Below are 19,267 nucleotides of genomic sequence, written 5' to 3' on the forward strand. Positions count from 1 at the left end.
GTGCTAGCAGCAGGCTGTGCCTCCGGGCCCCCATTGGCTCTGACCAGCCCTGGGAGGGTTCAGCATGAGTGTGGAGGTGCAGTCTGGCTTCCTAGTCAACACCAGGCTACGTAGCCAGCAAGGGCTTCACTGCCGAGCCTGTGATGAAAGAACAGTCGTAGCTGGGGCCCCGAGGCCCCCAGGGATCTTTCAGACACTGAGAGGATCTGATTTGTCACCATGGTCAGTGGTCAAACATCTTGGCAAAGGCCCTGGCACGTCCACGTGGTCATGAAGGCTGGTCCCACTGACTGGGGGGCCTCAGCGGCAGTATAACCAGGGACCTGGGGACTGGGGGAGAGTCATGCTGTGTTCTCTTGTGGGACAGACAGGGTTGATGCTAGCAGCCATGTGTAACTGATGAGGAAACCAGAGGCAAAAAAAAAGGCTTAGGGATTCCCGGGAGGCTACACAGGCAATTAGTGAGAGGTGCCACGCAAAGCTTCCTGCCTCCCCCTGAACCAGGTGCATCCCAGGCAGGGCTTGGTGGGTGCTATCTGTAGGGCTGCAGTGTTCTTCCATCCATTGCTCTTTACAGAAGGCCAGCTGGACAACCTCTTCAAAGTCTCTCAGAGGATTTCCCTCAGATTCTAGAAGTCCCTGAACTAAGAGTCATGAGCCGTATGGCAATAGGTGGAACCCAGAAAACATTGTTGCCACAAGCTTGCCCATGTCAGTCACTGTGACAGGCACTTGGAGTAGCCCCAGCTTCCCTAGACAACTTGAGTCCCTAGAGGACCTCTCTGAGCCACATGCGCGCCTTTGGGAACCGGTGGTCAGAGAGACTGGGGTGTGGAGCCGCCTGCATTCCAGACTACACTGTTGCACCTTCATGCCGGATGGGATGGAAAGGCACTGAAAGCATTTTAGCAGAGCTGTGGAGGGGCGGGAGCAACTTCAGTCTCTCAAGAAGACAGACTATGGGGACTCAGGTAGGAAGCTCGATCCAGGGGCAAAGTGAGAAGGAGCCTTGTAGCCCAAGCCCATTCGGGCTTCGCTGAAATGCCCCTTTATTTCCCAAGTGGTAGTGGGTGTTGCTTCATGCCACATTTGGGGGAAGTGGGTTTGAAGGAGGATCCCTAGGCAGAGGGAGCATCCAGTGTCCTGCCCTTGGGCTCTCGGAGCCAGGACAGAAAGAGCTTCAGGAGCCCTCCCACCCTTTTTCCTGACCCTTCTCCATGAAGTCTTCAGTGAGCCCTGGGTCTCGCCTAACTCCTGGCCCCTTCTCCTGGACTGGGGCTCCACTCTGAGGCCTATTTTCCATGCATGTCCTGGCTCCTGGCTGCGGCGAGGAAGCAGACAGTGACTCAGCAGGGCTCTGGGGTCCTTCCCCAGGCCTCAGGCTCAGGGAGCAGCCGGGGCGCAGCGGAAATGCTGAGTGCCACCCAACTGGACTGTTCTTTCCATCCTGGGCCAGGGCATGGGATGAGACGTGAGGAGTGGGAGACAGCACATGTGTGTGAGTCACAGATGGAAAGAATGGGCTCTGTCCAGTGGGAAGGACAGACTGGGACTAAGAAGAAGGCTTGGGTTCATCACCGGCTGTCCCACTGCCACCTCTTTTCCAACTACCACCTGGCTGAAGGAGGTGCTGTGTCTGCCCTGGTGGAAGCTTCAGAGGAGTGTCGACCTCATTTTAAAAGCAGACACTTCTCCTGACTGACTCAGTCTCCTTCCTACTGCCAATCATTTCAGACATGTGAAAACCACTCGAACTCCCTGCCCCCACCTCTGCCGCACACACGCACACACACAGGCGCCCTGACCTCAGGGAGGCCAACGAAAAGCAGAGGTGCTGCCAGCTGGTCAGAGCAGGCAGAGGTGCTTCCTGTGGGCTGGGGCCGAGCCAGCTCCAACAGAGGCCTCAGGAGTTGGGACCAGGGAGACAGGTCCCCTGAGCACCCTGGCCTCTGGGCATTTTTTCCCAGCCTCCCCTTGGCCTCTGCACCAAGAAGGAAAGAGTTGGTGGTGCCCAGGCCCTGGGACTGCCAGAGGGGACACGGGTCGGGGATGCCGGCCCAGAACTTCCAGCCGGGGCTGACTTCCCACTAACACAGATGCCGTCCCTTCCTGCAGGTTCCGAGGCTCCATCCTGTTGCTGACCTTCCTCATTTACACCTGCTATCACATGTCCAGGAAGCCCATCAGTGTCGTCAAAGTGAGGCTGGCTGGCAGCAAGGAGGAATGCAGAAGCATACTGTCATAACCGTCCTTACCCCTTCCCATGGCCACCGAGGCTCCTTTTGAGTTTATTCCCCAAGACAGTTGTGTGGGTGGCTGTAGATGGAATAAGCGTGCAGGGCCCCTGGGCTGTGTGGATGTTGCTCATGGCTCTGATGTGGCCGCTTTCCCCTGCAGCCAGTTCCTGCAGGAGGAGGTGCCAGTAGGGGGACATGGAATCTGGTTAGGAGGCAGTGTCTCTGGTATGGTTGGGGCAGGTGGTTGCTTGCTCCCCTCTGGGTCAACCCCTGACCTGTGTGTCCCATTGCCTCTCCAGAGCCGTCTGCACCAGAACTGCTCGGAGCAGATCAAACCCATCAATGATACTCACAGTCTCAATGACACCATGTGGTGCAGCTGGTCCCCATTTGGTAAGCACAGGGCAAGGTGCTCTTCCCATTCCCCATTCCCTCTTCCTCGAGAAGGGGCTGTCCAGGGAGGGCTTCCTGCAGGGGCATCCATGCAGTCAGCTTTCTATTCCTCCCATCTGCTTTCAGACAAGGACAACTACAAGGAGTTACTGGCGGGCGTGGACAACGCCTTCCTCGTCGCCTATGCCATTGGCATGTTCATCAGGTAAAGACAGAGGCTGAGCCTGTGACCAAGAGGAGGATTTAGAGCTGCTGCCTCCCCTTAAGGAACCCGGGGGCAGCTGGGTTGAAGCGAACTCCCACCAGGGAGTGACGGCTCCCCAACGTGGGAGTGAGATCAGGGACGCTGCACATACAATCCACCCACAGCCATCCTCCTAGCCTTACCACGGTCGCAGGACTGCTCCTTCGCCTGGTAGACTCCCACTGGCAGCAGCTCTTTTGCCTGGAAAGGTTTTCCTGGATGTTTCCTTTGAGTCTGTTCACTCAGATAGCACAGTTGGTGGGTATGGACTGGGACCCTTTAAGGATGGCCCTGTGTGCACATATAGCTGGGAGAATCCCCGTCCTCTGCTGCGTCGAAACCAGCTCGGGAAGCATGCTGTTCCTTGCCAGGAAGCCACGATCAATAAGGCTGCAAACTGCCTCCAAAGAGCTCACAGGCTAGTGAGGGCAATGGATGCATCGGCAGCTGGTGCTAAAACTGTGGCCGGCTCCATGACAGACGTGGCCATCGGGTGTTCTGGGAGCTCTGAGGTCATTACTCAGTCCACGCTGAGATAGAGCAGAGGGGTCAGGGACGGCTTCTTGGAGGAGATGGTGCCTGACCTGATGCAAGGGACTTGGGCGCCGCGGAGCAGATGGAGACCTAGGCAGAAGGAATAGCAGGAGCAAGTAGGGCAAATGTGAAGAAGCAGCATGACCTACGGGAGGAATTGCGGGCAGGTGTATGGAGGGAGTGACAATGTAGGGAAGGTAGCAGCAGGGCTGAGGGCTGAGGGCTGAGGGCTGAGGTCATTTGCACATGAGGTCCACGGGCAGAGATGCACGGAAGGGTTTTCGCCAGGGTGTCCCATCCAGATGGGCATATCTGAGAGCTCACTCTGAGAGTGATGCTGAGGTGGATGAGACTGGCCACACAGAGGGACCAATTTGACAATAGCCCAAGCTGTTGAGCTTGTGTTACTATAGTGGTGCTAGAGGTGGAAAGAGGCGATGTACTGGAGCACTAGCTAAGAGGTAGCCGGGTGAGTCTTGGATACTGAATGTGAGGGGTGGGGAGGAGGGGCGGGAGCTCTGAGCCTGGCTTGAGTGGCCAAGGGGTGGCATTCACTCAGATAAGGCAGATAAGGATAGCAGGATGATGAAGGCGTCGGGGGGGGGTGGCAGGAGGAGGAAGAGGAATTCAGCTTAAGAGCACTGGGTTTCAAATGCCCCAGGGGCATCTGAATAAAGGAGGCACCTGGCTGCGACTGACTGTGAAGCTCTGGGAGACAGATCAGGCCTGAAGATATGCATGTGGAGCTATTTAGCTTATGGGTGGTTGTTACAACTGTAAAAGTGATGCAAAAGGCTGCTCCAAGAGGAAAATCCACGACAGGGAGCGGCTGGCCAAGCGAGGAAGATGGGCAGGCTAAAGTCATGGAGCATGGCCAGGTGTCACAGAAGCAGTGGGGGACAGAGGTTGGCCCCGTCACATGGCCACACAGAGGTCATTGGTGGGACCTTGGCCAGAGCCACTTCCTAGTGTGGTGGGGGCAGAAATGTGGTAGGGAGTTGAGGTGGACTCAGAGGAGCTTAACCGCAGATCCAACTTTCTCTTCCCAGTGGGGTTTTCGGGGAGCGGCTTCCGCTCCGTTACTACCTCTCAGCTGGAATGCTGCTCAGTGGCCTTTTCACCTCACTCTTTGGCCTGGGATATTTCTGGAACATCCACGAGCTCTGGTACTTTGTGGTCATCCAGGTATGAGTCACCGTCTTGCACTTGGGCCTGTGTTCCCGTCTCGGGAAGGACCTGGGAGACCGCCGCTCACAGCGGATGGGAGCCTGTGTTCCTGGCTCCCTGTCTGGTGCTATCTATTACACTGCACTGGGTTCCACCTCCTAGTCCTACTGCCCCCACATTTATTCACTCAGAGAGTTGGCCTTGAGCACAATGCCGGCTCACTTCTGATGCCCGAGAGGCTTGGTCTCTGCTTGAACAATCTTGAGCGAGAGAAGCCAGCTCATGACACTGGGGAGGTGTGGCATGTGTGTAAGGAAAGGGCAAGGTTTGTAGTGTGGGGTATGGAGGGCTCCTTGGCCATAAAATTGAACCTCCTCAGCCCAGAGTAGTCAGAGCAGGGAGCCAGTTGCTCAGCCCAGGTCTGCTCCCACCCTCCCTCCCCTCTCCCTGCAGGTCTGTAATGGACTCGTCCAGACCACAGGCTGGCCTTCTGTGGTGACCTGCGTTGGCAACTGGTTCGGGAAGGGGAAGTGAGTGTGACAAGGGAGGAGGAGTGGGAAGGATTGGGAGGGCTGGGGGTCCCGAGCTGGTCACTGTGGCCTCTGATGTGATTTCAGAGGGAAGGGTCAGAAAGCGGCCTCTGAGTTGCTGTTCACATGCTTAGCAGTGGCTAAAAGCAGGGCTGATTTTCTCATTGATGAGGCTTTAACCCATAGAGCAGGCAACCTTAGTTATGCTTTTTTCTAATAATAGATGAATTTCTATTTTCAACAAAGACAAAAAGCCTATAAAACGTTTCCCCCCCCTTAATTGGCTTGTGTGCTAAACAAAGTTGCTTCGGAGAAGGGATTTTCGACGTTGGCACTACTGACTTTCTGGGCTATTGGACCCTTGTTTGGGGACTGTCCTACCACTGCAGGCTATTTAGTAGTAGCCTTCCTGGCATCTGCTCACTGGATGCCATAGCACACCCTGAGTTGTGACCATCAAAAATCTCTAGCTGTTACCAGATGTCCCTGGTTGAGGACAGTGCTTTAAAGTGAGATGGTGGGACAGAAAAGAACGAGGGCCGGGCCCCCATGCCCTCGGTGTGGCTCGAGCTCCCATCGGCACTCACTCAGGGAGCTGGGCAGGGGGAGCGAGACCCCAGGCCCCGCAGCCACCTGCTTGACACCACCCAAGGTCTCCCACTCCTTGCTGACTTGCGGCTTTGGGGCTCAGTCTTTGGTGCCTTAGGGAAGCTGTAGTCAGCCCAGCTTTAGAGCTTGGTTGGGGCCGTTGCTATGAACAATGTGCTTTGCTTTTTACTTTTTCTACCCTCTTCCCTTCTCTCCCTCCCTTCCAGGCGGGGGTTCATCATGGGCATCTGGAATTCCCACACATCTGTGGGCAACATCCTGGGCTCCCTGATCGCCGGCATCTGGGTGAATGGGCAGTGGGGCCTGTCGTTCGTCGTGCCTGGCATCATTACCGCCATCATGGGCGTCATCACCTTCCTCTTCCTCATCGAACGTGAGTGGGCCCCTCACTCCCCACAGACCCCACAAGTGAGCCTAGAATGTCTCGATTTCTGGGAGAAGGCAGCTGGATCTACTGGAAAGATTGCCGGTCACAGAGTGGGAGGACCAGCCTTGAGACTTTGGACAATCTCTCAGAGCCTTTATTTTCTCATTTGTAAAATAATAATAGTAATAATAATGTCTATTTTGTAGGATTTCTGCAGGCTTAACTGAGACACCATAGTTAAAATGCCTGGCCCATAGGAGGTGCTTGGCAAGCATTGGTTGAATCTGAGAGGTGTGAGCAAGGAAGGTGGAGTTGAAGGGACATTCTTACAGTGACCAGGCTCTCCACTTGCTGCAGGTGGCCTTGTGCACTAGCCAGGCCAGGTATGAGAGCCACTCTGTAGCTAAGAGTACTAAAGTCCAAGAGGCAGTAGTGACACAGCTGGTTGTTAGGAAAGCCAGGCCTAGAAAGCTGTCTCCTGAGCCCCAGGCCCTGCTCCCTCCTGCTGGGACACACACTGGCCACCTTAGGAGTTGGAGGTGGGGCCGGTTCCTGGGATGTCTTAGACCCAGTGCAAGGTGAGGGCCTGGCAATCACCTTGGGATTGGGGGGGTTGGGAAGCTTCTTAGAAGGCAATTTTTTTTTTCCAGACCCAGAAGATGTGGACTGCTCCCCTCCTCAGCACCATGTGAGTGTGAGCCCTCCCAGCCCCATCCCTGCCCTCCAACTCCATCCAGAGCGCTGGACGCAGAGAGGCCTGGGGAGCTAGAGCAGAGAGTTCTGGCCCTCACTGACCTCACAGACCCAGTGCTAGGCACATGGGTTGGCCCTCCAGCCTGATGGGTCTGGCAGGTCAGTCCAGCCCGAGATGAACATGTGCCTCCCCGTCCTGGGAGCCAGTGTCTCTTGCCTGGGCTACACCTTCAGCTGGTGGGAGGCAGCTCACAGACGCACCCACATCAGGGCTCATCTCCTCTGCTCAGGGTGAGCCAGCTGAGAACCAGGACAACCCTGAGGACCCTGGGAACAGTCCCTGCTCTGTCAGAGACAGCGGCCTTGAGACTGTGGCCAAAACCTCCAAGGGGCCATGTGAAGAGCCTGCTGCCATCGACTTCTTTGGGGCGCTCCGGATCCCAGTAAGAAGTTTGCGCAATGGAGGAAAGAGAGGGGCTCTCCATATTTTTCTGTTGGTGATGAGGAGATGGGGTGCTTGGGTGATCTATTTTTCTAGAACTTCTTTATAGGGGAGATGGAAGCTGGGCAGCCTGCCTGGGGAGGGCGGTGTGGGAGACTTGTCTTGAAACGACCTTGCACGTGGTCATGTTGCTTTTCTTGGGACTGGATGTGTTGGAGGCTGCCTTGTGTGGCAGGTGATGGAAAGTACTGAGGTGGTGCTGAGCACCCCTCGGGGCCACCACTGAACCCAGGACCTCTGGACCCCTTCCCATGTGCCCCCTGTTGCACTCCCCAGGGCGTGGTCGAGTTCTCTCTGTGTCTGCTGTTTGCCAAGCTGGTCAGTTACACCTTCCTCTACTGGCTGCCCCTCTACATCTCCAATGTGGGTAAGTCCAAGAGAAGGGGAATGAAGGGGTCTCTGAGGAGGCAAGGCCACCTCTGGTGGGAGAGGAAGCCCGTCGTGGTGATGCCTGTGATTCCAGTAGATAGGCAGAATTCCTGCTGAACCTCTCCTAGAGTGAAAGGAGCTTGATTTAGTTCTTTATTTAAATGAAAGCTAAACCCAGCACACTACCCCCTAGACCCTGACTCCAGCCACCTTCCCTCCGCTGGAACTGAGCTGGGGATTAGGAACTCAGAGCTCTGTTCTGCAATTCTTGCTATCTTCTTCTCTAGCCCTTAGTGTAGGAGAAGACCCTCCAGGCTCACAGGTGGTAGGGTTGGGAGGTGCTAGGAAAGGCCTGCCTGCCGGATCTGTCCCCAGTCCAAGGAAGAGGGCCTGATGAGCGACCCCACTCCTTGTAGCCTGGTGGTGACCATGGTGGTCTCCCAGTGGGACTTCATGGGATTGATGCCCCTATGCCTGGGTCTGCTGGGCTGCACTGGTGTTCTGCCCTGTCTCACGGACCTACTCCCTGCTGCCCCTGCCCAGGGATGTATAGATGAGAAGAGATCACTTGAAAAAGGATGTTTCATGTCCACCTGGCCTGGGTCTCGGCTTTTCCATAGGTTGGGCTACCAAAGAGCAGCCCACCCCACCCTGCCCAGCCCCCAGGAGCCTCCAAGCTCCAGCAGGGCTGAGGACCTCTCACCCAGTCCTGCTCCCCTCCCTCCCAGCCCTGGGGAGGAACAACAGCGCCTTGCCACACATTGTGCTTGCTCTGAACAGGATACTGCAGGAATTACTCATGGCCAAGTCTCAAGCCGTAGCTTGCCCTGCAGCTCTGTCGGGGCCTCTCTCTGTGACAGTGTGGAGCGCTAGGGCAGCTTCTTGGACACCGTGACTCTATGTTTTGTGGCCTTGGTGCTGACTTCAGAGTATGAGGCAATCTCGAGGGTGGGGCTACAATCTCGGCTTCTGGACATTCCTTTTTTAAAACATGGAGCCAAGGCCTGTTACCTGAGGCCCCTGTGTCCCTGCAAGTCTCCTTCCTGGCCGTGTATGAGCACAGCCTCAGGTAAACGGGAAGAGCGCCTAGTGCTGCTAGGGCCCCAGTGAAGCAGAGAAGGGGCTGGGCTGAGCCTCAGGTTGTGTTCCAGGGGAAAGGTGGCCGCGGGACAGCAGGCTTGGGGGCCAGATCCCAGGGCTTGCCAGGGAGGGCTTGTTCTGGGAGGTGAAGGTCATCCTGCAGGGGAAGAGGGCAATACAGGACGGGACCAGGAGGGCATCTGTCCAAACTGCTGCGCTCTCACCCTGTGGCCCTGGCCAGCCTGCTCCACACGTCCCTAGCTCTTCCTCAGAAAAGGGGGCAGTGGCCTGGATCATGCTCTGCAGGGCTTCTAGCTGTGACGCTCAAGGATGTTTGTCCTGAATCCCAGGTCTGACCACATACCTGTGTTTTCCACAGCTCACTTTAGTGCCAAGGAGGCTGGGGACCTGTCTACACTCTTTGATGTTGGTGGCATCATAGGTGAGGCCCTGCCGTGCTCTGCCAGCAGTCTCCCTTCCGCTCTTTTCTTGTGGGGTGCAGGAAGAAGGGACAGGTCCAATGGGCTATGACCCGGGTAGGTGGCACCAGAGGAAAAATGGCTCCTGGGTTTATTCTCAGTTCTGTTCCTGCCTGGCTGGGTGGGCCTAAGAAAGATGCCCTTTTGTTTGGTCTCCAGTAGTGATGGGCACTAGAGGAAGGGGAGGGCTGCAGACAAAGCAGCTCTGCTGGTTCTTGCTGGCAGGCCCAGGCCAGCACTGGGCACAGCTGGGGTGCCAGGTGAGGGGATGGGTGGTCCTGTCTGGGAGGCAGTGTGTGAGTGGGTGTGTGTTCCAGGCGGCATCATGGCAGGGCTCATCTCTGACTACACCAATGGCAGGGCCACCACTTGCTGCGTCATGCTCATCTTGGCTGCCCCCATGGTGCGTATAACCTCGAGGGTCAAGTGCGGATGCATGTGAGCAGGAGCCTGTGTGGGCCTCTGGCCTGTGTGCACGTCCACGTGTTACACACATGGATGTCTCTGTGTACACATGCACGTGTGTCCCTGTGCGCACACGGGGGAGGAGAGGCGAGGGTCAGCAGAGGCACCTTGGAAGAAGAGCCAGATTGCAGACTTTAGACGGAGATTCATGACTGTTTGGCCTTGGTAGAGAAGGAGACCACCTCCTAAACGTCTTGATCAAGGAAAGAAGAGATTGAGGTTGAATCTGAGAGAAGACTGTTGGGAGAAAGGGAGATGATAGAGTACCACGTTTTAGACCGTCCATCCTGGGACATTTAAAGACCAGAGAAATCTGGGTATGCGAGGGAAAAGGAATAGGATGCCTTCTGGGGTTTCAGGGCAGGAGACGGTTGTTCCAGACCTCAGGGCTCCAGGCCGGCAAAGGGATTCTGGGTGACTCTGCCTCTCCCCTCTCCTCTCTCAGATGTTCCTGTACAACTACATTGGCCAGGACGGGATTACCAGCTCCATAGGTGAGGAGGAGGTTGCAAGTCCTGCCAGGCCATGGGAAAGGCACTGCCTTGGGGGCCCCATGAGGCCGGCCCACATGGGGGTACTGGCAGGTGGAGGGGCTGGGAGGGCTGAAGGCCAGAGGGTGCTCCTGCCCTGGGGCTGGGGCTGTGAGTGGTGCCTCCTCTCTGACTGGGCTGTCTCTGTGCCATCCCAGTGATGCTGATCATCTGCGGTGGCCTGGTCAACGGCCCATACGCGCTCATCACCACTGCTGTCTCTGCTGACCTGGTAAGTGGGGCCACCTCCCAAGGGCCAGGAACCACTCCGGGGGCTTGGTCAGGGCCACCATCTCCAGGTCCATTTCCCACTGTCTCCCATCCTGCAGAGGAGAAACCATCAAAGAACTTCAGAATGTACCATGGGCCCCTCTCCTCTCAAGCCCAAACCCCAGTCACCACCTTCCCTGAGTCAGCCCCGCTCCTGTCCTGGTTCCGCTCCTGCAGCCGCTCGGCTAGGCTTTCCCACTCCACTGTCTCTCTCCAGGGCACTCACAAGAGCCTGAAGGGCAACGCCAAAGCCCTGTCCACAGTCACGGCCATCATCGACGGCACTGGCTCCATAGGTCTGTGACTCTAGTTCTGTTGTGGGCCGGCCCCTGGGCATAGTGCCCTCCGGTGGGCAGGGGAGGTGCAGGTCCCCCTGCTCACGAGGCTGTGCTCTATTCAGGCGCAGCTCTGGGGCCTCTGCTGGCTGGTCTCATCTCCCCCACGGGCTGGAACAATGTCTTCTACATGCTCATCTCTGCCGACGTCCTAGCCTGCTTGGTAAGAGTCTTGGGGTACACAGATAGGTATTAAGGGATGCTCCGTCCTGCGAGGCTGCAACCCTGGAGGTCCAAAGCATTGGCCATTGGGGGTTCTGGGGTAATGAGAGCAGCTGCCCTTTGCTCAGAAGCACTCTCCCTTCCCCTGAGTGACCCCTTGCCAAATGGGAGTGTCTCTCTCCCCCTTCTCCACTGCCAGTCCACGGGTCACCTGGCGCTGGGCACTCAGTGCTCAATGCTAACGGTGCCCTCCCTTCCCTCTGCGCCTTGTGCTCCACAGCTCCTCTGTCGGTTAGTGTACAAAGAGATCTTGGCCTGGAAGGTGTCCCTGAGCAGAGGCAGCGGGTGAGTCCTCTGGGGAGCTGAAGTTACCCTTCTGCCAAACCCACTTCTCATGGGAATCAGCCCAGGGCTCAGTTTCTCCAAACGCAGGCTGAGGCTCCTCCAGCCCAGACCTGAGGAGCACTGAGCCAGTCCCTGGGTGGCCCCGCCCTGCTAACCTGTCCCCTGTTGTCCCCGTGTGTCTCCATAGCTCTAGTGTGGTCCTAACCCACCAGCGATAGTATTTCCCTCAAGTCCCATGACTTTTGTGAGTATTTACTTCGAGTCTGTAACTCAAGTGCCATTTGAATGGGGGCTGCATGCAAATCCTGTCCTGCAGTATGACTTTTTCCAACTTTCTCTTTTTTCTTGTGGGCCACTTGTAAAGACTTTCAACCTCAGCAGAGCATAGTGCTTGGGAAGTGTTTGCCAAGGGGTCTGAGATGCCACAGAGGTTGGCGGCCTCTTCCCTGAGGGACAGTGTTAGAACTTTGGACGTGCCCTCCGGGGACAGAGGAGGCAGAAATAGGGAAACCAGTTTCCCTCTGAGCTGAGACTGAGTTACAAGTGCCTCCTGAAGTTCAGAAACCAAGGTCATCTGGCCCCTCTGCCTGGGGTATGCAGAAAAACAGCAACTACCAATCAAAGTCTCTGAAACAAACGTGAATCAAGCATGGGTGCTGGCCTGGTGTGCTCTCTGCCTCCTGTCTGGTGGTGGTGGATATGGTGGTGGCACCAGTAGGTTAGTGGCTGAGGCTGCACAGTGCTGGTGGTCTGATGGTGGGCGACCCTCTCCCGCTGGGCGTCCTGAGCAGGAGCCTCGTGCTAACAAGGAGGCCGCTAACGAGCTGGCCGGAGCCGTGGACCTGGGCTGGATGGCAAACGTGAGGAGGAACCCCCTGGGTCATGGTAACCAGCACGCATCCGGGGACGCACTTCCACTTAAGGAAGACACCACGCAGGGGAGAGGAAGTGAGAGCAGGAAGACACACGACACAGGAAGCACACAGAGCACCTGTCCTGCCCTGCCTGTCCTGGAAGGGCAAAGTTCCTGTGCCTGTGCTCCTTGGAGCCAGACCTGAGGGTGGGAGGAAGAAGAGCAGCAGAAAGGGAGAAGGAGTATTTAGTGAGCAAGTGCTCGGTGCCTGGAGTTGTGTCTGGCTTTCGATGTGTGAGCTTGCCTCGCAGCAGCCTCTCATTGGAGGTGAGAGGCAGAGACTCAGAGCTCGGGCACAGCCTAACACTGAACCTGGGCCTGGGGGTTGTTTGCTTTTCTCTGGACCTGCCACTGCTGTCCCAGGCTGGTCCTTCTCCACGGGAAGCCTGTGTGTGAGGTGTGCAGTAATTTGTCAGAGCAGACAGAGCACTGGACTTGGAATCCAAAAACCCCTGGACAGTCCCGCTTTCTCCACTCACTCCGTAAGACCTTGGGCATAGCACCCAGATTCTCTGAACCACCACATCTTTATGTATAAACAGGGATGCTTATCCCTGAATACCCGGCAGAATTGACCTGAGGCTGAGATAAGATGGGATATGTGATGTTGCTTTGTAAAGCTGTCAAATGTGGCATGAACATTGTAAGATTTTAATTTCTCTTTTTTTTTTTTTTTTTTTTTGAGGCAGAGTTTCACTCTTGTTGCCCAGGCTGGAGTGCAGTGGTACAATCTCAGTTCTCTGCAACCTCCGCCTCCCAGGTTCAAGTCATTCTCCTGCCTCAGTCTCCCGAGTAGCTGGGACCACAGGCAAGCGCCACCACGCCCGGCTAATTTTGTATTTTTAGTAGAGACAGGGTTTCTCCATGTTGGTCAGGCTGGTCTTGAACTCCCGACCTCAGGTGATCTGCCCACCTCAGCCTCCCAAAGTGCTGAGATTACAGGCGTGAGCCACCGTGCCCGGCCAGGTTTTAAGTATTAATGTGGCTTAATATTTCCTGCCTGAGAGGTCTAATTACAGAGAACTGAGATGAAAGCAATGATGACGGGACCCTGGGACCCTGTCTTTCCTCTCCCCGGTCAGCAGGAGCTTATGAAGTTGTCTCACTTTCTCTTCCGCCCCTCTTTCCTCTTCATGCAGGTATAAAGAAATATGAGGCCCCAGTTGGAAGAGCAGCATGGAAGGCCCCAGTTGGGTCCCCAGTGTGCTCCCCATGGGCAAGACAATGAAAACTTCCACAAGTAAGGCAGGCAACCCCTCTTAACTGAACATCAGCCAGCCCAGTCCAGACCCAGGGCTGCCTAAGGACACAGAGATTCTCCATGGGAAGGGGACTGCCAAGCATGAGGAAATAGAAGATTCAGGGGCCTGAGCTCTGGAGGCTGCAAGCAAAGGGCATGGGACTGGGGCTGAGTTGTGTCTCCATTTTGATAAGGGAAGGATATGCTCAGACTCTTGCTTGTTCAGATTCCAAGACAGAAGGCTTCACAAGGCCAAGGCCTGGAAAATGTGCATCTCTCCTTCCCATGTTAAATTTTAATCTCTGTAATCTGCCTGTATCTGTAGGTGGGCATCTCACTCCGTCAAAGGAGCCCACCCTCTCTTTGTCCCTCTATCCATGAAACAGTCTTCTCTGTGCATTTCCCCAAGCTGGGCCCTCTTCTACCCTCCATTTAGGCCTGTTGATAACTCCCTTACCTGCCCATCACTGCTGTTTCTCCAGGGCCAGCACTCGGGCGAGGCAGGGGAGCTGCCTTCAGTACATAATTTGAGGGGGCACTCCCTCTTGGGCACAGGCCGGCCCTGAGTGCCTCCCTTGCCTCACTCTGATCCTGGCCCCATAATGTCCTCAGTGGAAGGTGACTGGGGGCCAGTGCTGTGGGGAAGAGTAGAAAGAGGAGTTGGCATGACTAAAAATACCAGTATGTGTATTAAGTATTTTGAGAATGAAATGCCAAGGAGTGCCTACTGTATGCCAGCTCTGCTCTAGGAATGGAGTAGACAATGGACACAAGAAGGACTTACGCCCTGAGCACAAGTGCCAGCGGTGACAAGACTGGCAAGATGTGAGGGCATGCATGGTTCATTCAGGCAGTTGCTACAGGTGTGGTTGCCTGGCGCCATCTGCCGCTCCCTTTTCCACTTTTCTGTATCCTCCTTCCACCCCAAGTCCCGGATCACTCAGTCTTCTGGCTAGCTCTTGGCATCACCATCTGACCCTAAAGTTGCCCATTGGCACCAATAGATTCCCTTTGACCTGCTGCGCCCATGCTCATCCTTGTTGGGGCTTAGCTCGGTAGTGAGCGGGGCTCGAATGGGCTGCTGAAGTGGGGTCCCAGGACCACCAGGGGGGTCGGTTAAAGCTGCTGACAGTGGGCATTCCTGAGGGGGATGCTCAGGACACTGATGATGTGTGGGCAAACTGGGAGCTTAGAGCACCATACAAGATACAAGCCTTGCATTTCCTGGGATGTGGTGGCTGGTGCATTAGCCAGATACACACCCTTCCACGCTGAAGCAGGCTGCACAGGCGCCAGTGGCAACCAACAGGGAAGCCTCCTCCTGCCTGTAGTCACTTCAGCTCTGAGCGTAGGAGTCAGCCAGGGACCTCCAAGTCCTCAGAGCCCACAGGGGCAAGAGCTATACTCTGGCCTTATGTTCAGCATTCACGAAAGCTGCTCTCCGCTGCTCTTTGACATTAAGAATGAAATGAAATTAGTTATTCATTTAATTTAACTTCACATTTGGTCTCAATTAAGCTTAAAATGTTCTTCCTTATAGATGCTCCAATAGCACTTGTGATTAAGGAGCTTAAGGAGAAGCTGTGTTGCTTACATGGGCCACTAGATGGTGACCCAATCCCATCATACAGCCCAGGGTGGGCTGTGGTTCCATCCTGCTTCCTGGAAGAGAGACAGGAGCAGGCGCCTCTTGACTTTTCAGACTTTCAACTTGCTTTCTTCTTCAGAGGGCATGGGAAGAGGAATGGGCCTCTCGAGGTCTCTTCGCCAGCTGCACTGCTTACTAACTTTAAGCCTGTTTCGTCATCAGGAAAATGATGACATTACCTACCTCATAGGATTGGTATGAAGGGAGACAAACATAGTCATCACACTCCTGCCCTTGTCTAGTTAGGGGATAAGTAGGAAAATACACGGAGACAGTGGCTCCAGGTGAGAGCTATGCTGTTCATTAGTCCAGCCATGCAGGAACAGGGCTGGCAGGAGGGCGATTCCAGGGGCAACAGCAAGAGTCCTTCTTCCTTATGGAGGCAGAATTCTCAGGACTTGGATGATTCATTTGATAAGGTAGTGAGGGGTAGTGGAAGAGGGAGGAAGTTAACATGAATACTTATCCAACTCCTACGATGTTAGGCCTTAGAGACTGAAAACTGAACAAATGGCATTGGCTCCTACCGGCAGGTAAGTGTAGCACTAGATACATGCAAAAGGCATTGTGGGAGCTCAGGGTCTGGCCTCAGAAATGAGGACTTAGGCTGTGGGTAGGGAGTTGGGAAAAATGCCGAAGGTTGGCGGAACCCCAGCCCTGAGATCTGCCTGTCTGCACCCATCTCCCAGGTCCCAGGTTGCTGGCCCTGTTTGGGCAGCTCTGGGCACAGCCAGTTCACCAGAGGCCTGGTACCTGCCTTATCCCTGGGCCTCAGCACTCACACGGGGCTAATGCAGGAGCATTACGTTAATTAGTTATTCATTTAATTTAACTTCACATTTGGTCTCAATTAAGCTTAAAATGTACTTCCTTATAGATGCTACAATAGCACTTGTAATTAAAAAGCAATAACTCTCTGCGTTTCTCCCTTAGAGATCCACTGGGAAGCTGGGCGAGTGTGTGTGGGGTGGCTAGGGGAGGAGGAGGAGGCAAGAGGCAAAGAAAAGAAAGGGAAAGAAGCTCTTGGTCGGTCCTAACACCATGAGGCCATAACTAAGACTGAGGCTGGCAGGAGGAACTCAACACGTCCTGAGTGTCTGAGTGGGGGTGGGAGAGTTGCTGTTGGGAATCCTGAGACATCACAAAGGAGCAGACCTCCTAGTGAAAGGTGTGGAGGTAGGGAGGGTGGCCGATGGGGGTGGAAGGAGGCCATGCTTAGAGTTACGGAAGGGGCCCTATATTCTGTGGTAGGTACAATGTGCCCCCACAAGATGTCCACATCCTAATTTCCAGAACCAGTGAATGTTACCTCATATGACAGATGAGATGTTTGCATATGTGATTAAGGCTCTTGAGATGGAAAGACTGATGGGGTGGACCCAGTGGAATCAGGGTTCCTTGTGAATCACAGAGGGAGGCAGGAGTGATGGAAAGACTGACGGGGTGGACCCAGTGGAATCAGGGTTCCTTGTGAATCACAGAGGGAGGCAGGAGTGATGGAAAGACTGATGGGGTGGACCCAGCGGAATCAGGGCTCCGTATGAATCAGAGGGAGGCAGGAGCGTTGGGGATTGGCAGATGCCGCTCTGCTTATCTTGAAGACTGAGGAAGGGTCCACCAGCCAGGGGGACGGGGGTGGCCTCCAGAAGGTGGCAAAGGCAAGGAAAAGGGTTCTCCCGAGTGTCCAAAGCCTTTCCTTTACCCCCTGAAATCCATTTCTGGTTTCTGACCTCTGGAGCGATAAATGTGAATTGTTCGAAACCAGTAAGTCTATGGCAATGTTACAACAGTAATAGGAAACTGATAATATTCCCAGTGTAAAACTGGGGTATGACCAGTTCAAAGGCAGGAAAATAACCACAGGCAAACAAAAGAAACCCCCAAAGCTTAAAACAAGTGAAGGGGCTGGCCTCGTAACAGTTAGGCACAGCACAAGGGCTACTGTGTGACGACCCCACCCAAGAGTTCTCCGAGGGCAGGACTTGAACTAAATGCACAGACTGTATCATCCCCAGCATGATGTGATGAAAACCATTAAAAACACACTTTCTCATTCTGTCTGTGGCACTGAGCCTGATTTCGATCCCAGCTCTCATTTCTTTGGTGGCAGGAAACAGGAAAGGTCGGGAAAGTGGGGGTTGGGGGGGATAGGGACTCAGAATTTTTTTTTTTTTTTTTTTTTTTTTTGCATAAACGGTCACCACCAATAATCTGCTAGAGACAGAGGTCAAGTAGAAAACAAAACAAAAATTCCTAGTGTGTGGCTTTGATTCTGCCACTGGCACCTCTGAAAACCAACCCAGTCTCAACCTTCCAGCTGGATGGTGCTTACAAGAGAGGTGGCAGTGTTCTTGAAACTTGAAAACCTAGTCTAACTAGCAGCTCAGCTGTTCAGTAGCTCTGAGCAAGGGGAAAACCAAAGTCTAACAGCAGAGACCTGCCAGAAACACGGGGCTAACGCGTGAAGCTCTCTCTGAGGCCCGCGTGCCTGTTCACGCTTTCCCCCAGACTCCTGCACAATTCCTAAGGTTCTGGTTTTTCCACCAGGCTCAGCCGCTTTTCCTTGGTATTTCTGTCAAGTGGATTTTCACTGCCTGCCCTTGCCCCTCCTTTTCCTTCGAGTTTATCTTATGGAGCGACGCCCTATAACAGAAAGTAGTCAGGCTCTTAGACTCTAGAGCCAAACTGCCGGACTTCGGATCCTGACTCCTGTTTACCCCTACCACCCTGTGCCTGTTCCCCATCTGTGAAATGGGGATATGAAGAGTACCTACTTCATAGGGCCAATATGAGGAAGACATAATACTGACAACACACTTAGAAAAATGCCTAGCATATGTTTGCTAAATGTAACAAAAATTGTTATTTTGACATGTGGAACCTTAGACTTATTTCCAAGTATTGGGATGGAAATAGAGATTAAAGGTTGAACTTTATGAACTATAAAATCTCTTCCAATCCTGAGTTCGTATGCTCCTATAAGGATAATCAACACTTTTCCAGATTCGTTTCCATACAGTTCTGATTCTCACATCTGGAAATTCATTTCTATGTAACAGCCAGATATTAAAGGTTTAAGCAAAGGAATGATGACTGAATGTTTGTTATTTCTACTAAAAATGATCATTAGAATCCTTTAATGAAACTTTTACCTTTTTGGATATGTGTTAGGAAAATGTCAGGTAAAAATAGCTAAGAAACAGTATTAACCAATGTAAAAATAAGGAGTTACTTGAAAGCCAAAAGTGATCGTTAAACTATTTGAGAAATGAGATGTCAGGAATCCTGATATCAGGTTGGAGCCCCACTTCTAATTAACTGTGAAACTTTTTAAATCCCTTGTCCTCTCTGCCTGTTTCTCATCTGTAAAATAATCACAGCAGGTTTCTTTACACATTGAGCAAAAAATAAACCAGAAACACTTCAACTGCGACAACCACGAAATAGAGTTGGTACTAAAGTTTCTGTTAAATAACAGAACAAAAAATGGATTGCTTTATGTTAGAATAAAACCATTTAAAAATAAATTGGATGCCCTCCTTCCAGGATGGAGAGAGGAAGACAGTCTAGACACCTCACAGCCTAATTCTCTGATGGGCTTACTCCACCAGGACTAGTGCTTTACACCCTACGGCTACATGCTGAATGAACGGCAGGATGCGAGAGTGAATGGCTATGTACTCCCTAGTACCTGGACGTTGGTATGGTAATTCTGATGCAGTTGTACATTAACTTTACATTGTACACAAAGAATGGTAGCTTTACTTCCATTTTTATAAGTGAAAAATTTAAGGAACTTATCAACAAATTACCCATTGTGATCTCCATTGTGGGGATAGGGTGGTGTCCTGCTAACTCAGCTTTTGTCAGGATACAATTTTAAGAAGCTAAGAAATCACCTATTTTCTTATATAGAAACCCAGATTTACTCTCCCTCTCCACCTTCTAAACAGTGGGGATCACCAGTCTACTACAGGATCCCCTCTCGGTAGGGAACAGTGGAGGAGGGAACACGCTCTAAGGCCACTGATCGCAGAATGGTTCTGAACACTAAGATGACTTCTGTCTGTATTTAAGGAATGACCTCTGAGCCCTGTCTCCAAGAAGGTCACGAGCACACAGGGTACCATAACAGACATTGACTATAGGGTTATC

At 53.5% G+C, this 19,267-nt stretch overlaps 1 protein-coding gene across 4 annotated transcripts in view; it reads left to right on the forward strand.

Moving 5' to 3' along the window:
- The window catches only part of SLC37A2 (solute carrier family 37 member 2), a 29,265-nt gene extending 12,097 nt beyond the window's left edge, over window positions 1–17,168 (forward strand). The window contains exons 2-19 of one of the 4 annotated variants that reach the window (XM_038005020.2): window positions 2,116–2,197; window positions 2,537–2,630; window positions 2,757–2,835; window positions 4,458–4,593; window positions 5,029–5,105; window positions 5,921–6,087; window positions 6,732–6,769; window positions 7,065–7,217; window positions 7,553–7,643; window positions 9,105–9,167; window positions 9,522–9,607; window positions 10,115–10,163; window positions 10,358–10,431; window positions 10,687–10,765; window positions 10,870–10,967; window positions 11,247–11,311; window positions 11,499–11,555; window positions 13,364–17,168. In XM_038005020.2, the coding sequence (XP_037860948.2) occupies window positions 2,116–2,197; window positions 2,537–2,630; window positions 2,757–2,835; window positions 4,458–4,593; window positions 5,029–5,105; window positions 5,921–6,087; window positions 6,732–6,769; window positions 7,065–7,217; window positions 7,553–7,643; window positions 9,105–9,167; window positions 9,522–9,607; window positions 10,115–10,163; window positions 10,358–10,431; window positions 10,687–10,765; window positions 10,870–10,967; window positions 11,247–11,311; window positions 11,499–11,529 (1,462 nt within the window). In that variant the 3' untranslated portion in view covers window positions 11,530–11,555; window positions 13,364–17,168. Of the gene's footprint in view, window positions 1–9; window positions 2,631–2,756; window positions 2,836–4,457; window positions 4,594–5,028; window positions 5,106–5,920; window positions 6,088–6,731; window positions 6,770–7,064; window positions 7,218–7,552; window positions 7,644–9,104; window positions 9,168–9,521; window positions 9,608–10,114; window positions 10,164–10,357; window positions 10,432–10,686; window positions 10,766–10,869; window positions 10,968–11,246; window positions 11,312–11,498; window positions 11,556–13,363 lie in introns of those variants that run through there. The other 3 variants (XM_038005018.2, XM_038005019.2, XR_012094896.1) reach the window with 3 other exon arrangements.
- The last annotated feature ends 2,099 nt before the right edge of the window (window positions 17,169–19,267 follow it).

Source organism: Chlorocebus sabaeus, chromosome 1, assembly GCF_047675955.1.
Source record: "Chlorocebus sabaeus isolate Y175 chromosome 1, mChlSab1.0.hap1, whole genome shotgun sequence".
In the NCBI taxonomy this organism is placed as follows: Eukaryota; Metazoa; Chordata; class Mammalia; order Primates; family Cercopithecidae; genus Chlorocebus; species Chlorocebus sabaeus.